The sequence below is a fragment of the Mycteria americana genome, chromosome 9 (genome assembly GCF_035582795.1).
Source record: "Mycteria americana isolate JAX WOST 10 ecotype Jacksonville Zoo and Gardens chromosome 9, USCA_MyAme_1.0, whole genome shotgun sequence".
Taxonomy (NCBI): domain Eukaryota; kingdom Metazoa; phylum Chordata; class Aves; order Ciconiiformes; family Ciconiidae; genus Mycteria; species Mycteria americana.
In genome coordinates, this window is record NC_134373.1 from 14,025,311 (window position 1) to 14,044,143 (window position 18,833).

An 18,833-nucleotide genomic window follows, 5' to 3' on the forward strand; every position below is an offset into this window, starting at 1 on the left:
TTGACCCTTGTTTTTCTGCTCTTCATTCGGGGTTACTATTTTGACCACTTCCCTGACTTGTTTACATCCCTATTTTCAGCAGGTTGCAAATTTGTTCATGCAGCTCTCTGTGTTTTATCAGTCTGCCTTTGAGGACACTCTTGATACGCTTCCAACATTTGGGTTGATTTGTCTGTATCTGCAGCTTTTACTACACACCTTGTTTTAAGAATGTATGTAAGGGGATGTCTGCAACACCCAGATTTAATCTCCCAACAACGACTACAAAGCAGAACATGTCGGAAGGCCACGGTTAGGTTAGCCTGAGTGCCTCCAAGTCGGCGGGAGCGCTCATCACTTCCCCGGGCTGGCGCTTCAGCGTGGTATGACAGCATTCCAGTATCCGCTCAGCTCCTGCGGGCCAGTGAGTTGATTAGAAGACGAGGTAGAGAGGAGCTGAAGGCGCAGAGATGGATCCTGTGTACGCGGGGTCACGCGTGACCCCAGTGAATTTGGAGCCACTAACGTGACTGAAGTCACCGAAAGGCTGGTTCAAGTGATACTGGTAGGAGTCTCACAGCCTCTGTGCCGACAATGAGCTTCGTTCCTATTTTTTGGATCACTGTACCATTACATTAGGTGTTATGGCCAGAGTAAGGGTGTCGTGGATGTGAAGAAACCCCAGCCTAAAGGTTCCACATGATGAAACCATATGAAATGTGTTGTTCAAAGTTGGCCTGGACAGTGTTTGGCAAAGTCCGAAGGCAGTAAGGAGTGTGACGGATGAAACAAAACCCAGATCTTGGGAGGTGTTTGAATTACAAGGAGAGTCTGGGGGGATCTGGATCCAACTTATTGGGGGCTGGGATTTTGGTTTGGGTTTTTCTGTGTAATTAAAGAAAAGTTTCAAAACTATTTTCAAGTAATTCATAATCCTGCTTTAGTTGTTTCCATTATTTCCATAAGGTGTAGGAGTAAGATCCTGTTGTAACACATTTGTTACAGTTTAAACAAATTAATGTATGAAGTATATGGTGTTTGATTAGGTCTGAGTACATGACTTTACACGTTCAACTTTCACGTCTAATGCATGTAAAGCAATACAACTGCTGATGAGCAGTATACATAAATGCTTTGCTTTATATTCTCATAACAACTGTGTGGAGCAGTGCCATTAATGTGGGAAGTACTGTAATTGTCACAGATATCAAAGTCGTGACTTGGCTCCATAACGTGCATCATGCAAATAAATATGAATCAATACCTTTCATTTTTGGCATCTTCAAAACAGTAACAGGAATTAGAATGTGTTCAGAATATTTTATGCCTTAAAATGATCTTTATGGCACGCTGCTTTCAAACAACCCCAGTACTTCTGGGGAGGATAAACTGTCCAAGGGATGAAAGCCTGCTGAGCAACTGTACTGGCACTGGCAGTAGGTGCTGTCACAGCAGGAGGAACTGCAAAGAAGATGGCATCTTCTGCTCCTGACTGAAAATTGCAGCAAAGAAGTGAAATAAATGCTGCATAGGTTAACCTGCTTTAGGATAACCGTGCACTGTCCTGCATTGCCAACAAAGCAGCAGACAGGTTCCATTTATTTCTCCAGACATGCCAGGGTGCTGGTTTTCTACCTCCCGGGCATTTACCTGTGGAGCACTATGAAGCTCAGGTTCTCTTTTTCAGTATATACGTGGAGTCACCAAGGGAATTACGAGATCCCTTCATCTCCAATGCCAGCGGTACGCAGCCCATACTGTTCTCTGCCTCTCAGCCATTCCTGGTGACGAGAGCACTGGCTCCTGGATATTCCACCAATTAAGTGGGTTATGTGGGCTTAGGATGCCTTGCCACATTATACCAGCATGGTTTGTAATGGCTACAAGAAAAGGACTGGGAAGTGGCCCTATGTGTATGGTTTATAAGGTGACTTAAGTAAACGGCACACTTTAAGAAAGGGATACAGCAGGACGGATGGCGATCTGCCAGGCTTCTCGTGCCTTCCCTTGACATCGACACATTCAAGGGTAGCCCAGGATAATTCTCAAGACTGGGCACAGCCTCTTGTAGCCAGTTTTGGTTGACCCATCCTGCTATCCTGCAGGCCATATTACTAGTCTTTACAGTACCTGTGAGCAAGCATCATGTCCTTCAAAAGAAATTTAATTAATCCAGAATGCAAGAGCTAACTTCATAACAACCTCATCACCAGAAACGCATCCGTCCTGCACTCTTTCACCAGTCTGATTTCTCATAAAAAGCTCTTGACTCTGACATGAGCTTTAACCTTCAAGGCTTTAGGTAGACCAGTGTCCAGGCATCCTTAAGAAGGGCCTGTGCACATAGTCTTGCTTTTCAGGTTTGTTAAAATTGTCAGCCGCAAGGATGGAGCTCTTCAAAGGGGAAGCTGGGGCTTTTTAAGTGAAGGAGGCTTCAATCAGAAACAGCAAAGGAGAAAGGAGGAGGGAAAAAACCAAACCAAAGCACAACCAAGCTCAAGAGAAGAGAGAACGGTATGTAATTTGTTGTCACACCATTTGTATCATAGCAATGGTATTCAATTGCAACATGCAACTTGCAGAGCCGTATTGGAACGAATTTGGGTAAGTTCTGGTAGCCCAGAACTGGCATTTGCAATGAAGACAGGGAGAGGATTTATTGATTCCTTCATGTCTTGAAGGCGCCAAAGTGTGTTTACCTTGCATCTAAATAATGCAAACACATGAACCAAGGCCCGTTTCATGCACGTGTTCATTCTCTAATATATAAATCAGGTTAAGATGATGCTGGCAGTGAACGAGTATTTTTAAAAGATTGCAGTGAGGATGCAACTAATCTAGCGGAGAAGAGTAAACACAGCAATTAAGGAAAAAAGGGGTCAAGCCTGCCCGGATATTACCCACGTATCTGGTGCCATCAGCGGTAATGCTAAGCTGGTGGCAAAGCCATCGGATAACCGCTCTGAGCCCTCGTCCTCTCGACCGGTACAGTCAGAGCCAAGAGCAGCCCTGCTCCTAACGCACAACCGGTTCCCTGGGACAGCGTGCGAGACAAGGGCAAGCCGCGGCCGCCATCCCTGCCGGCTTCCAGGCCTTCCACGTGACCGTGGACACCTCGCCCCGGCCCGGCGCTGCAGCGGGACGTGGGGAGGTGGGGAGGCGCGGAGCGGCCTCACGGACCCCGCGCACGTCCTGCGCCCGCCGCGCCGCGCCTCGCCGCCCGGGGGCAGGATCGCGGCCCTCGTTGGCCCCGGGGAGACTGGGCGCGGCCCGCGGCCGGGGCTTCAGCGGCCGGGGCCCGGGCCGCGCTCTCCCGCCCCTGCAGCCCCCCGGCACGTGCCGCGCGCAGCGCGGGGACCCGCCGGCGGCCGCGTGTCGCTTTAAGCGCTGCCCCTCCCCCTCCCCGCGCAGGCTCGGCCACTCAGGAGCGCGCTCCGCAGCCAATGGGCGCGCCGTAGCTGCGCGAGCCGAGCGGCGGCGCGCCCAATGGGAGGGCGCGGGGGGCGGGGCGGGCGGCCGGGGCACTATTGTTGATGAGGCGCACGGAGGCTGCGGAGGCAGCGCGGGTCGCCCCGGGCTGGGGACGCGGTCGCGGCCGCCGGAGGCGTTGGACCCCCGCGAGGATCTGCCCGCGCCTCGCGCCTTTCCCCTCCTTCCCCGCCACCGACGGTCTTCCGCGAGCCCCGGCTCCCAACGGACAATGTCCCACCAGCGCGTGAGGCGCGGCGGCTCCCCGACCCCGGCCACCTCCCTGGGGGGAGGCGGCGCGGCGGCGGCGGGCGGCGGAGCGGGAGCGAGCAGCCGCCTCCAGCCCATGCGGGCCACGGTGCCCTTCCAGCTCAAGCAGCAGCAGCAGCAGCAGCAACATGGCAGCCCCACGAGGAGCGGCGGCGGCGCGAGCGCCCCGGGCGGGGGTCTCCCCCGCGCGGCGCCCGCCTCGCGCAGCATCAGCCCCACGCGCGCGGCGCCCACCGGCAGCGGCGGGCGCGGCGGCCCCGCCATGGCCACGCAGACGCCGGGGGGAGGGGGAAGCAGCGCCGCCGCCTCGGCGGCCGCCGCCTCCTCGCGGGGCAGCCCCACGCGTGCCGGCGGGGCGCGGGGGAGCCCCCCTCGGCCCCACCACCTGCCGCCGCCGGGCTGCGGGCCCTCGCCTTGCTCTTCTCCGGTGCCCCCGCTGCCGGAGGGCAGCGCCACGGCGGCGGGCAGGGTCCGGCACCGGCGGCACTCGCCGGAGCAAGGCAGGAGCTCCCCGGAGAGGAAGAGCCCCAGCTCCCCCGTCTGCAAAGGTGAGCGCTCCTGTCAGCCCGCCCCGCCGCGCACCTGCTGCCCGCCCGGCCGTTACTGGCGGGGGGTGCCCGCGCCCGGCCGTTACCTGCGCGGGACGGGGCGGTGCGCGGCCACACCGGCACTGGGGGGCGGCGGGCGGCGGTCGCCGGGGGCAGCGGTCGCCGGGGGGGCGGCGGGCCCAGCGGCCGAGGGCGCTTCCCGGGCGGCTGGGCGAGGCGGCTCGGCGTGGCCGAGTTTCAGCCAGCGCTTTACGGGAAGGGAGGGCTGGGGTCGGCGGTGCCCTGGCCCGGTGCTGTGCGTCCGAGCGCCGTGCTCCCGGGGGGAGAGGTGGGGACAGGGGCTGTGCCCAGGCTTGCGCCCGTTCTGAGCCTTCTCGGGCTGGCGGCAGCACTTGTGGAGCGTCTGTGTGTTGAAGGGCTTGTTGCTTTTGTTGCTGCTCTGTTGCTTCCTGGCTCTTTTAGAAGAGGAACAGAGAAAGCCAAGCATGCCATGTGGGGAATTCTAGCCACTCCTGTAGCGCTTCTGCAAGTACTGCCAAAGGTTTCCTGACGAGAGGGAGTCGGTGGTGTCAGCGATAAGTGTTTAAGATACTTCGGTACAAGCTTGAGGTGAATTTGGTGTTTGGGGGCTGTCGTGATCTTCTCCCCGTTCTGTGCGTCTCGTGCCAGATGGTGTGTGGTTTTGATCCAAGCAGTGCCCGCAAGCTTCTGATTAGAAAACTAGCTGGCATTGTAGGCATTGCACATAGATGTAGGAAAAAAGCAGTCAGTATCTCTCCTAGCAGTTACTTTCAACGTGAACCCTGCAGAAGGATGTCTGAACTTGAGAGCGATGACAAGCTCGCGCTGTAGCGAAGATAGAAAATAGTGTGGGAATAGCATACGTTTTGTAGGAAACTGCTTTTTGATGTTTTTGAATAATTGAAACATACTGGCAACGCTGAAATTTAAGCAATATGTGGCATCTGGTTGAGGATAATAGAGGCTTACATATGTAATTCCGTTTTCTTCTTGGGATAAAAGTTTACTCAAAAATGCATGAGTGAGGCTTTGCGTTAATGTTCCCAAATCTGGAAGTATCTGTGACTTTTGAGATACCAAAGCTTACAGCTACTCTTTTTCATGAAATTGCATGTGGTAATCTGCACAATAAAGTTGACTAATATGTAGAAGTGTATATGCAGAAGTCTAGGACCAACACGATTCCCTTTAACACTACTTATCCTAATGTTGCTTTCCCCCTTTCTAAAACAGTGATTATAACCAGACTACCATATTGGGTTTTTTCTTGTTTTTTTTCTGTCCTAGCTCTTGAGGAACGATGCTGCCAAATTAGATGGCCATAACCAATTGGGACAATACTTAAGCCAATGTCTATGTGACTTTATTTTTCTTTTTCTTTTTTTTTTTTTTTTTATTCAGACATACCTCTTCAAGATAACCATATGCCTGCTTGTCTGCAGTGTAAGAGAGCAGTGCCACAAAGGCATTTAGGTTCTGAATTAGATTTTCAGCTTTCCAGATGAGTGATGTGGTTTTTTTAAGGTTATATTCTGAGGCTTTGGATTGAGGAATGTGTGTGTTCTTCATTTGAGATTCTTGTTACTCAGTAATCTGAAAGACTTTATACACATCACAAAATCCCATCTTCTTCCTGTGAACTTTGTAAAACCTCTTGCCCAGGATGCAATCTTCTGGCCTGGAGAATCAGGAAGAGGATGGCTAGCCTTGAGATCCATGTTCAAAAGCTGTAAAGGCATGTGTCAGACCACTTAGGGTGGAAAAATTGCACCATCTTCAGATCATCGCATAGAAGCCTGTTGAAACCATGCAAACTTCTTTACTGCATCTAAGAATTAGCATATAGAAAGAAACAAGTCATTTGATGACTCTACTGTGTTAAGATAACTCCACTAGCTTTTCACAAGATGTGTGAAAACAGAAGAGTAACGCCCATTTAATTGCTTCCATGTGTTTAAATTTCTGAACAGTACTTGTATTGGCCCAAAATGCAAATTAAACCCGTTTAATATTGCTTAACATTTGTATTGTGGAGTCCAGTGCTTGATAGAGGCTGACTTAACTTCAATTTTTTCTTCATCTAGATGAGAAAACTTAGTGGTAGCTGAGAACATGGAAGTGGAACTTTATTTTTGGTAATGAAGCTATGGTTGTGAAGCCATGCAGGCCACTTCAGGGTATCAGTCAGAATCTACTGCAGAATAACTTGGGTTTTCCTGTTTCTTGTTTTCCATTGATGATGGCTTTTTTCATTCCTACAGCTGCAGCCATGTTTTTTTGGATTAAAATGAACCTTGAGGTTAGACAAATGATAGCTTCTTCTGAACTTCGATACTGGTTCTGTAAGTTGTATACTTTAGACTCAACTTCATGTTTTTCAGATTTTCTTTTCTGGAAAGCAGTTGAATAGTTTTGAACATAGTTTTATGTTCAAACCTGCTTAACACTTGAGAACCCCAACTTGTGAATTTACAAATGTGACTTAATAGCTTCTGTTGGGTTTTTTGGGTGTGGTTTTTGGTTTTGGGGTTTTTTTTGTTTTGTTTTGTTTTCTTGTTTTCTGAACTGAATTGCAACTAAATGTTCAAATGCCACTTCCCTCCTAAATATGACCAAGATCCTAGATCTTCCTACTACCCATTTTTCATCTTTCACTTTCCCTTCCTGCAGTCTCTAGCATTTATTTCACAGACTTCAGCTTCTACTTCCATGTTAATGTGCTCTGTCCTTGCCAGTACTGGTGTGGACTCATTTCTACACTGCAAGGTCTGTCCTGCAATCTCCAGTTTTGGTTCAGTTTTCACATATGCCTCTTTACCTGTCTGCAGACCAGCCCTGTTGGAGGAAGTTGTTTTGACCTACTGCTAGACTGTTGCAAAATAAGAGAGAGAAATGTGTATACTCTACCTTTATTTTTATCTTGGTTTATCTACTGAGTAAGGATCAAATGTGATCTTGTTATTTGTGTTCTTATATAAAACACATCTTCTTAGAAGAGTTCAACTGTTCAACTCCAAAAATGTTATATTGCATCAGGCTGTGTAAACAAGAAGGTCAAGAGAGAGCCATAGCAGTTGATTAGTGACCCTTTCAGGTGCCTTGAGGTTGTGGGAGATTACTGGATACTGAACTTTCTGGTATATTCCAATTGACTGTATTGGACGCTTAAACTCACTCTGAAAATTAAGGAGAAAAATTGGTTAGTTTTATCTGGAACTATATTGTCCTTTAATTACTTGGAATAGTATATAGAAGAGTAATATTAAGCCCACTTCTGTGAAAGGAAATGATGAAAATTGTTATAACAGTATATTGGAAAGTCTTACAGAGTTCAGATGTGAACCCCTCCTTGGGATAGGGAGAAGGAATGGTACTCCATTACACTCTGAAATTACACTGTAGAATTTATTTATTTTAAGAATCTGGTGAGTGACACAATAACAGCTGCAGACTTGTCAACACTAATTACCAAGGTTTTGCAGTAGTGATAAAAGATATTACTGTAGGATAAGAGAATATGGAAGGCTTTGTGTACCATTTCATGCCAGCTTTGCTTACCTAAGCTGTTTAACAAATGGTATGTATAAAGAAAGTGAATTCATTTTTGCAGCATCATACTTCAGGTTTCTTGTGGCCAACAGTGCAGGGGAGTTTATTTGAATTAAAAATGTTTTCATTCACTAGAATTAAGTAACTTGAACATCTTGGGCTTTCTGAGGTTCGGTTTTGTAAAACAGCATTAACTCAGTCATTCTCCTACCGAGGGATCATTTTGAATTACTAGAAGCAAAAGTATGAGTAGTTCTTTTACATTTATGTGAAGGTAATAGCCAACATTGTCTTCCAAAGGGAACATACACAGTTGTGCTCTGTGTCTGTTCTTAATACAGTCTGAGCCTGTTGAATACTTTCAATGAAATATAAAAAGTAGGTGAAGCCCCTGAGATCAGTTGTGTTTGTATGAGTTTTTGGGAAAAGACAGCTGTGCATGGGAGAGATCCCATGAATGTCCTTTCTGAGGAAAAGGCTGACCAAGACCGAACATAAAGGTCAGCTGTATGCCTAGATGCCAGAGAAGCTAGTTGGGTCTCGCTCTTTCTCACTTTTTTGGATATCCTACCTGTATAAAAAGCTTTAATTAGAACTCTGTCAGGGAATTTTGTGAGGTTAATGGTGTCCTATGCTTTTCCAGTGGCTCTTTCTGGTGCTTGCTAGTTTTGTTTTGTTTTCTCATGGTGTCTGTTAGAAGACGTTTCTTTGGAGTTTTTATTTTCCTTTCTCAAAACTTTAATTTCAAATACGCAGGAAGATATCAACAGGACTGTAAGATCAATCTTCAAGTTACGTTTCAGCAGGAATCCTTATTTTGCAGTTCTAACGACAGTTCTGAACTTTTCCAGAAAAATTGAAAGATTAATTTTCAGAGTGTTTTGTCTTTTAGGACTTTCTTATGTGTAATCCCTTCCCTCTTTTTTTCCTTCCTTTCTTTTATATAAAGCAATTTTTTCCCATGAGGTATCCAATTCAAGGGTATGTGTTCTCACACTGTAATTTCCTTTTTCAATTGTAATTGTAGTTGTAGGACTTGTATGTTAAGCCCCCCCCCCCCCCCCAAGTCAGTGCTCTCTTTCCTACCTTTCAGTTAGCTATTGGTAAGCATCAATATTTGTTCAGTTTTGCTCTTCAGTCGCCTTGTTAGACTGCCTTAACTTAAATTGCCTTTGGAGGGACCTGACTTCACAATTGCAATAGATGTGCGTGATGCCAGTTTACCTGTAGCAACTTCTGTCGGTCCATTGTTCTGCAGTAACTTGTGAAGACATGGTAACTTGCTTGTTATTTTCCCACATTATGGATTTTGTTGATTTGTATTGTGTATGTTCTGTTTGTTTTGTTCTATTATTTTGCTTTTTGAAGCCAGATTGCAGAAAGGCTTTGTTTCTAAATAGATTTAGAGTAGTGGGGGATGGATAGGAGGGTTGATATTTATCACAAATACTGGTTTAAAGAGATAATCAGGCCAATTAAAACAGATCTAATATTTAAGAAGTGTCTATTTGATGAAACAGCTCCACTGTTTTTCATCAGCCACAGCTGTTGTAACTGTTATGTCTATGTAGGTCACATTAAGGAAAAACAGCAGCTGAATACATGCTTCAAGTATTGTAGAGGAAAGTGCAATGAAAATATTGTATATGTTCCCATTGAAGTGTTTTGAAACAGCAAGAGGAGTTGTGTAGTAGACTTTGGAGATTTATATTATGGCATGTTGTGAAGGTGGAAAAGTAAGTAAAAACGTATCCAAAACATCCTTGCTCCATCTAAATAAAAGTAATTTGAAAACAGAATTCCTTGAAGGAATTTTTAAATCAGAGGAAAAGAGAGTACTTATAGGCTTTGTGCCTTGAAATGAGCAGCTTCTCTTGAACTTAAATAGTAAACAGGCTCTTCAGTTCTCATTCTCTCTGTTTGCCCAGCAAAATATTCTTTCCACTTTTTTTTGTGGGGGAGAGGAGAGGGTAATAGTTTCAGCTGCTTCAGTTTTGAAGCTGTCTGCTGCAGTGGCTTTGCAGATGATGTGACTGACTACATACACTTCCTGATCTTTAATTTTGTTTTTTCCACATCATTTCTGTTTCCCCTTGGTAAAAAGAGAGAAGCTTCTTGAAGAGGAAGAGTAATAATTCAGAAGAAAAATACATAGGGAGAGTGCGACAGCTATTTCTGAGACACGTAACATGTTTGATATAACTTTGGAAGCAAGTGTAATTTTTAAGGAATGACACGTTGCGTTAGCATGCCATGTTCTCCCATGGTATAGACAAAAGGAATGGTTTCTAAATCTGATATAAACAGACCCTTCAGTGTGCTGTATGGTGGTAGTAGTAGTCAGAGAATTTCTTTGATACAGCGGTCTTAAGTGCATGGTAACTCCAAAAGTGAGCTTTGCTGCTACTCCCTGAGAGCAGGTCTGCTGTGAGCTCAGTAGTAAGATTTTATCATTGTTGGTACTAGTAGAAATAATAAACCAGATGAGGCTTCTGGACTGCTTTATGTGAATGTGGCTGATGAAGTGCTAACAATTATTTCCTTATAGTTGAATTGAAATATTTTCCACACTTTTAGTGTGTACATTTCTAATGCAAAATTTGCATGAGGATATTTAGTATAGAATGTCACTAGACTTACATTTGAAAGATTGGTGTTCTATGAGACTAAGATGTTTTCCACACCACTGAAATCTATACCTAACATGTATTATTAATATTTATGTATCTTTAGTAGATTGAAACGGCTTAGAAATTGCATTCTGGACTTCTGATGGTAGTGTTTTTATTTTCTGACCAGCAGTCAGACACTAATCAGGCACAACTTCTTTTGGCCGTAAATGAGTTTATGTAGAATAAAAATTGCTATGTTATTTATACTTTCAGTGCAGAATTCATCCTAAGGCACAGTCAGGAAGGACATACAACTGAGTTTTTCCAGTGCCCTTCTAAACCTTCCATCTGATCTGTGTATCTTGTTTTCTGTGTCCTAGCCATTTGTTTTAGGCCTTTGTATTCATTATAGGTAAGATTAATACATGATTCTTTCAGGTATAATTCTGTGGGGAGTAGATTAATTGATAGTAAGCTTAGATCATTGTGATCTCTGGATTTGCATTTTACGTCTAGAATAGCTAGTAACAAATAATGTGTGAGCATATATGTATATCTAAACCATGGGTCTTTCCTGCTTGTCAGCTTCTTTAACAAACCTCAGTTACTGTTTTGAGGAACCTTTCGTCACAGTGTTTACACTTATTAGCTTGCAGCGTAGACTTTTACTGCCACTTTAAGATAGTATTGACAGATGGGATAGATGCAAATTTTTGGTTTTAACCATATTCTTCCTTCTCATGTTACTTCCTGTGCTTGTTATATTTAACTTTTTTCAGTAAGCGTTCCTGTTAGTATCTAAATTGTTCTAAAAAGTGATATCAATGTAAACACTAAAAATGAGGTGTTGCAGAAGGTGTAGTGTCAGGCAAATATGAATGTAGTTACCAAGTAGCATGTAAAGGGAGGAGATGTCTTGATTATCTTGTAAAATGTAAATCATTACCTTGTCAGAGTTGACTTCTGGATCTAAGGGTTAGACATAACTCTCTATGAATCTGCCATATGTTGTATACTGGGTGGTTAATAAAACATGTCAGTTAGTGTCCCTTGAATTAAAGTAGGTGAAGGGTAAAGGGCTAGTGGGATGAACTCTAAACTCGGCATTAAATTGAAAAAGTTCAGCACAGATTTTCTTTGTTAGCCTTATGTATGAGGAAACTTAGCTATTTTTATTTCTTCCAAGCCTTCATCATTTAAGAATCCAGTGACTGTTGCACCTTTGAGGGACTAAATGGTGGTCTGTGAGTACCAGTGCGGCATATGTGATATAAGGATGTTTTTAAGGAAACCATAAAACCACATTTCATTGCTTATTAAAACTGAATAGAGCCTGGAAAAGCAGACTTAATTCCTATATTAAAAGTATCTTGTTGTATACTTAATAACATAGTAGTTCTGATTTGATATGATTTCTTGTGGGCAATTAAAATAATTAAGCTCTCTGCCTTTCTTTCTAATCAAGTGTTCTTATTCTAGGTGACAAATCAAGACCACCTTCATCAAGCCCTTCCAGTATTATTCGCCGGACTTCCTCATTGGATACGCTTGCTGCTCCGTACCTTGCTGGACAGTGGCCTCGTGATAATCATGGACAAGCTGCTCCATGTATGAGAGACAAAGCCACACAGGTAGGACAGATTTTTGCCTTTGGAGTATTTAAATGTGAAAACAGGATTTAAATGTAAGAAGCTTTTCCCTTGAAAACATTCACTTTAGCTTTCTTGCTTGCAAGTTCCTATTCACTTTCAAATTGCAGGAATATTACCTTTGCTATTACGTATGTGAGTTACTTGCATTCTTCTCTAAGAAAAAGCTGTGAACTGTAATATCTGTTAAGAGTTCCACTTTCTTCCTGCCTCAGAAAAATACTATAGTGTATTGCACATCTGCTCATTGTTCATTCCATGGTTTCAACAACAGGTCCCCACCAATTCCAAAGAACATAAGCAAAATGCAGTTGGAAGAGAAACTAACAGCATCAGGGACATACTTGAGTTTGAGCCTGCCTTAGGTTTGGTAACAGTAACAAAAATGTGGCCAAGTAGGTTTCAGTGTGCTGTCTACTCAAATGTGAAGGATGTTGAGCAGGTGATGTCTGCAGTGTTGCTTGTTACTATATGGCCTTCTCGAGATCCACAATGTTTTGCAGAAATGACCGCAATTCAAAGAGCAGATCAGTAGAAAAGTAAGGTGTTTTGTAGGGGAAAATGCCCATGTGGATAAGGTGGAAATAGAAACCGGTGAAGAAAGGAGAGCTGAAGAACAAGTTTTCTGTGCAGGAAAATGAATCAGAAAATGGTTAGAAGATGGGGTGAAAAAGGTAAGCAAATCAGAGGAGGAGGAGGAGGATGAAGGAAGGTGTATGATATACAAGGAATTGCTGTTCATGCTTAGCTATTAAAAGGCATCATTAAAGGGTGGAACTAAACCAGTGTGGGTGGCTTAGCTATTTATTTTCATATTTGATTTCTTAAGATAATACTTTTTTCAAAATAATTATATTTCTATACTGCTGCCAAAGTACTTGCTAAATTTGGTTGATCTCTTCCAGCTTGGTTTTGGTTTAATCTGAGTCATGGTTGGGCTTTTATAATCTCTATTTTTTCCAGCTAGATTAGATCTCATCCTTTTTGGCTTACGTTTTTCTTTAGTCTTTTTCTTCCAATTCTGACACATCTAGCTGCTATGGTAGTGGGGCTTTCACGTATAAAGGGAAATATATTTGCAAAGATTAATGGGAAGACTGTAAAGGGCATTGGATATTTCTGCAGAATGAGTATATTTAGTGGTGATTGATGTTAGTATACTGCTGAGGGAAATAGAATGATCTGTTTGCACTTTCTAATTTAAAATTTATCAAACCAGTAGAAAATTTTGGGATACAGACAGACATCTGTATGTCCAAGGCTTGTGTTGATATGACACTGATGAGACGACATTCCTTTTAATCTTTCTGGTGTGCTTCAGAGCACCCATTTGAGCTAGGGACAAGTTTAAAATGTGATTTACAATAATTAGTTTCCCAAGATAGGCTCTCCATTTGTGTTGTTTAGCATTTCTGAAGACGTGGTGTTTGGTTGAAGTTTCACTTACAAGATATTCTGACTCCAGTGTGTAATTTCAGATTTCACAAAGTCTGACATGAAATGAATGTGTTCAGATTTTCAAAAATTTAGGGAACAGGAATTTAATCTATTAAGATATAAAAGATTTTCAAGTTGAGTAAGCAGGGTATCTTGATTCTGCGGATTTATGGCATTCAGGAAGCAGACTGGGAAGAGACAGCAATTACTGACAAACTTTGGCTTGCAGGCCTTTATAGAGGTGCTCATAGGTCATAGCTGAGAACTGTGTAAGAGATCCCAGGTCATGCAGAGACTGTCTATGTATCGGACTCCTGCTTCAACTGACTATTTTGATGAAAACTGTCTACAAAACAGACTGAATTATGTACATGCAGAATGTTTGTTGGGTGATAAGTGTATTCTTGAGCATCATGGGGTCTGGCTAGAATTCATACATGCAAATGTTTTTAAGTGCTGCTAAAACAGGCGTTTGTAATCTTGTGTCTTTCTCCTTTTGAATCAAACCTGTTTGGCTTTGCCTGTGGTTGGTTGAAATACAGCTATGTCAAAATACAAGTTAAAATGAGACAATTGTTTTGTATATTTTTAATTCTTAAAGAATAATTCATTTCAACTGCAAAGTTTTTGCCTCTAAGACTTTTTTTCTTAAGTGTTCTACTATCTGTGATAAATTTAGCTTAAACTCTTTTCTCTTTGTAATTCTAGAACAGGCAAGAGGATGTTGTGAATGGTAACAACTAATAAGCAAGTAGTAGTACTGTAAGAACCTAGAGAAAATGAAATCTCTCTTTGTCTATTGGTTATTGGGTCTGTGTTTCTTGAAAATGAGTATAACCAAAATATGGGGAATAAGAGGAGGAGACTTGTTAAAATAGCGTTACATTTCTGTCTTGATGTAAAAGTTTCCTATAATTTAATGTCTTATACCTCCTCGTGCTCTAAAAAGATTTCTGTTTGTTTTGAGGAAGAGCATCAAAGCAACCTTTAATCCTTTAGAATGAATTGGATATTACTTTATGAAATAAGTCTTGAGTCTTAAGTCAAAGTCTTGAATATAAATTAAATGCAAAGACTGATTAGAGTGTTAATTAGATTCCTGGAGGCAAGTGTAATGGTTGTGCTGAGTTGGGAAGTTAGAATTAGTGGCTAAAACTTAGTGTTCCAGGAGCTAGAGGATAGGATAAGACTCCAGATTGACATTTGAGAATTGACTAGACAAAGATTGGTACTTGGGAATGGGGGTTATCAATTATTCTATTTTATGATTAAGATAAGTGAGTGCTTTTCTGGAAAAATAGATTCTAATGGATTCTAATTTTGCTATGAAATAGGAATTTCAAAGCAACCCTACTAACTATATTATGCAGATTTGTCCTAGTTAGTTTTTGATTTGGAATGGTGAAGATGAAAAACTACTGATAGTGGAGGTTTCATTTACATGAAACTTATATCGGTAACTGAAGCCGATGGCAGTTGCAACCTCTATGTTTGGAGTTTACACCTCCGTTTTTCCCTGCAAAATGGGGATTAATACCACATCATCAAAGGCTTTGTAGATTTTTGTGTTCTGAGTACAGATGGGGTAATTAAGGTCAGCTTGTGGCTTGCAAGCTGTTAGACTCAAATGTAAGAACAACTATTGCACACTGTAGATGTGAAGGCTTTGAGGCAATCAAAGTTCCTGTCTGTAGGAGAAAGTGAGATATCCGTGACTCCTAAGGATGAGTTAGCTAGATCACCGCTGTATGCTAAGAACTGCACTGTGGCAACAGTGAATTTAAAGGAATTCACTGTCTCTTTCAGTTTGTAAGCTGCTTCCAGAAATCCTTCCCCCTGCTTCATTAAGTATATTTCTTGTAACTGCACAGAGATTCCTGATAGGTGTTGTTATCCCTCTTCTTAGAGCCTTTACAGTTCACTGCTTTTGAAGGCTATTCTGGACATGGTTAGGTGGGAATACAAACTGTCCATAAAGCACGCAGTATTATCACAGGCTTGGCTGTGCATTTTGTTACCTTAAATAAATACAGTTTGTCTTGATACGTAGAATTTCTCAGAACTTTTTCACCGCAGTATGTTTGCAAGTTTCTTTATTAAATGTTAATGACTTTGTTGGTTTAGTGAAGCTAGCTTAGTTTTATCTGTGTTGCTTTCTGCTTGGCCTGAGACAACTATGAACCTGAAGCCCTTTGAGGCATTAATAAATTAATTCCCTGCTTTGCAGTAGCTCTAGTGGTGCTTATATGCCTTGCCTTCCTTTTTCTCATTCTTCTGAGCAAGAACATGGTTTTGAAGCTCTACTGGTGCGGGCTTTCACAATGTTTACACCAAGCTACCCTTGCTAGTGTGTCAGAAATAACAAGGTCAGTGTCTGCAGGAAATAAAATATACCATCTCTCCCCAATTCAGCACTGTCATAGTGGTTCTTCAGAGCTCTATAGCAGCTTGTGGTACATCTGGGTGTTAATACTGCCTTATGCTCAGTAATTTGGAAGGCAAACTAGCACATTTCTGTATTAGAGTAGGTCTGAAAGTTGGTTTTTTGTGTGTGTTTCTTTTTTTTTAAATGACATAGTTTCACTCCACTTTTTCATACTTTACTTGTCAGAAAGGTTTCTGGTCGGTGACTGCTTTTCACTTGCAGTTCTGAATCTAGCAAATCTTAACACTGTTCTCTCTTCTAAGTTGTCTCAAAATATTTTTCCAGAAAGTAGGAATTACTTTTTTTTTTTTAATTAATCCTGTAATCTTCTTTCTGTAGACAGAAAGTGCCTGGGCTGAAGAATATTTAGAAAAGAAGAGAAGCTCACACAAACGTTCAGCATCATGGGGCAGCAACGATCAACTCAAGGAGGTCAGAAATGCTATTATTTGTGATACCTCTGGATTAAATTTTTTACTGGTATGCACGGTTACTGTGAGTTTTCAGGAAGGCATGAATATTGTACTGCTTTGTTTTATTATACAGATCATGGGCTTCGTAATAAGAAATAGCTGTTCATTGGTATTGATTTCATATAATAATGCAGGACTATTAAAATTTTTAATCTCAATGTGCGGGAAAGAAAGTGTCAAATGGAGGTGACGTTCTTCATCAAAGGAGGAGACACAGCAGTGACCAGACTACTTTCAAACTTTATGTATTTCAAATTCTTTCATTAAACCTCCAGAGCTATCTTCTGGGCTTCAGCTGAACTGGTAGCTAACATGTTAGGTTTGCAAGAACTTGAGTCTAATTTAGCAATGGCAATAATTATGAACGTTGTGGTAGTAAAGAATTTCATCTAAGTGATGGAATAAATTGATGAAACTATGTGTGTACCTGAATATATCTGGTGAAATCTAATGTGAATTTTTCCTTTATTAGATTGCAAAATTGCGTCAACAATTGCAGAGAAGCAAACACAGCAGTAGGCATCATCGTGATAAAGACAGACAGTCTCCATTTCATGGTAACCATGCAGCTATTAACCACAATCAGGTAAGGCTGTGCGCTTTTTGGACATATTGGGTAGCTAATACTGTTTTTAACTCCTTTGAAGGTTGTGGTTTATCTTAAAGAGAACTTATAAATACCACGTACTGCTAAATGCGTTGTAGCTATAGGTGAATTCTATGCAATAGATCTGTTTTCTTTGACTTCCTTGAGTGTACGGGGTCCTGGATCTTTGTGTTACTTGGCTGGGTTGGCTTTGAACTGCCACTTTCAAAGAATTTCAGATAGTTAGATCCTTCCTTAAAGCAAGACTCTTAAAGTGCATTCTGCAGACTGTACAAAAGGATGACAAATAAGTTTAATCTAAAACCATATATTATCTTTTTCATTACACATTGCTGTAACAGTTATGAATTTGCATGTAGAATATGGCATGGAGCAAACTGGTGGTAAAATGATACACTCAAATACAATTATAAATTTTGCTGATCATGTTTTGTGTCTTGACAATAGCACTTGTCTAATACTATGATGAACTGATTTAGAGAGCTTACCTGATAAAAGCCTATTCAATGGGGTTTTTATGTACTCTGTTAAAAGTGTTTATACTCTTGATGGCTTCATTCAGCCTTTAAGATTTTTTTTTTCCTGTCATTTATCATGCCTTGAGACTTAGTGAAGTAGTAATCACTTCAAAAATTGTGATGGTTAGGCCACTGCATGTTCTGTGTGCAGTTTTGGTTTTATCTCAAGACTGTTAATGAGGTCAGGTTCACAGAGAGGCAATATTTTTAGCTCAACTGATAGCAGGTGGAAAAAAATTATAGGCTTTTAGACATACAGATCCTTTTTCAAGTCTGTTTTGCTTGAGTAACTTTAAGGAAAACAATAGGAAAGTTTGGCCATTTTTTTCAGAAGAACCACCCCCCCCACCCCCCCCCCCCGCTGATACCTCATGAATGTATATTTATGATATACACACAATTTTAACAGTTAGAAAAAGAACAAATCCCTCACGATTGCCTTGCAAGTCAACGTGGTTGAAAGAAACTGTGGAACTGTCAGTGTTGTGAATTGAGGAAGTACTTAATCTTTGAAGCTTCTCTGCAAATTTAATCATATTCCCAATTACGCCTGAAATGCGGTTAGCACTTTTCTAATAAATATTGTACTTTGATATCAGTTAATGAAAACTGTTTCCTTTCTGTCATTCCATCCTTCCGGAAATGATTTAGGCCAGGGAGGGAAGCTGTTGTGACATCAGCATGTGTTCTGCTCTACAGGTACTTACCCATTCTGATAAGGGATGAAATAAACAATAGAAGGGAGAACCGTACATACAGTCCTGAGCAGCTAGGTTCTTTCGTAAATAGAAGTTGGGTGTCTGAGTGAATCTGTTATACTTCAAGACTGGAAATAAGAAAGTAGAACAGTGTTTTGAATTTCTCCTGCACTGTTCTTCTTAACTCCTACTTTGTATAAAAATCAGTAGCATCTTTTGTCTCAGACCCGAGGTTATCCCTGCTGTAGTTCACTTAATTAGGAGTCATGAATTTTCAGGACATAAGTGCCTCTTGAATTCAGTTTGTTATTAGTTTGAATTCTGTGCTGCTAGAAGTATTGTATTCAGGGTTTTTTTTAGAATTACATTTTTTGACAAAACAATTTAGGAATTACTTCTTCAAACTCTTTAAATCTCAAAATAGAAACTGTTTCCTCCTCCTCTTCTGTATAGCAGAAGAACAGTTTGAATTTGAAACAGGCTGTCCAGTACAAATTCCTACATTTTGATCTGCTTTACTGAAGGATGGGTGCAGTGTAGCATGCTGCTAATCTTAGTGACTGCTGTAGCTCGAGTCAG

General features: G+C 42.0%; 1 protein-coding gene across 1 annotated transcript in view; it reads left to right on the forward strand.

Annotated features, from left to right (window-relative positions):
- Positions 1-3,400: 3,400 nt before the first annotated feature.
- Positions 3,401-18,833, forward strand: part of FAM117B (family with sequence similarity 117 member B) — a 28,626-nt gene continuing 13,193 nt past the window's right edge. Inside the window, exons 1-4 of the mRNA XM_075511635.1 lie at positions 3,401-4,265; positions 11,927-12,078; positions 16,298-16,390; positions 16,904-17,017. Of these exons, the coding sequence (XP_075367750.1) occupies positions 3,680-4,265; positions 11,927-12,078; positions 16,298-16,390; positions 16,904-17,017 (945 nt within the window). The 5' untranslated portion in view covers positions 3,401-3,679. The remainder of the gene's footprint in view (positions 4,266-11,926; positions 12,079-16,297; positions 16,391-16,903; positions 17,018-18,833) is intronic.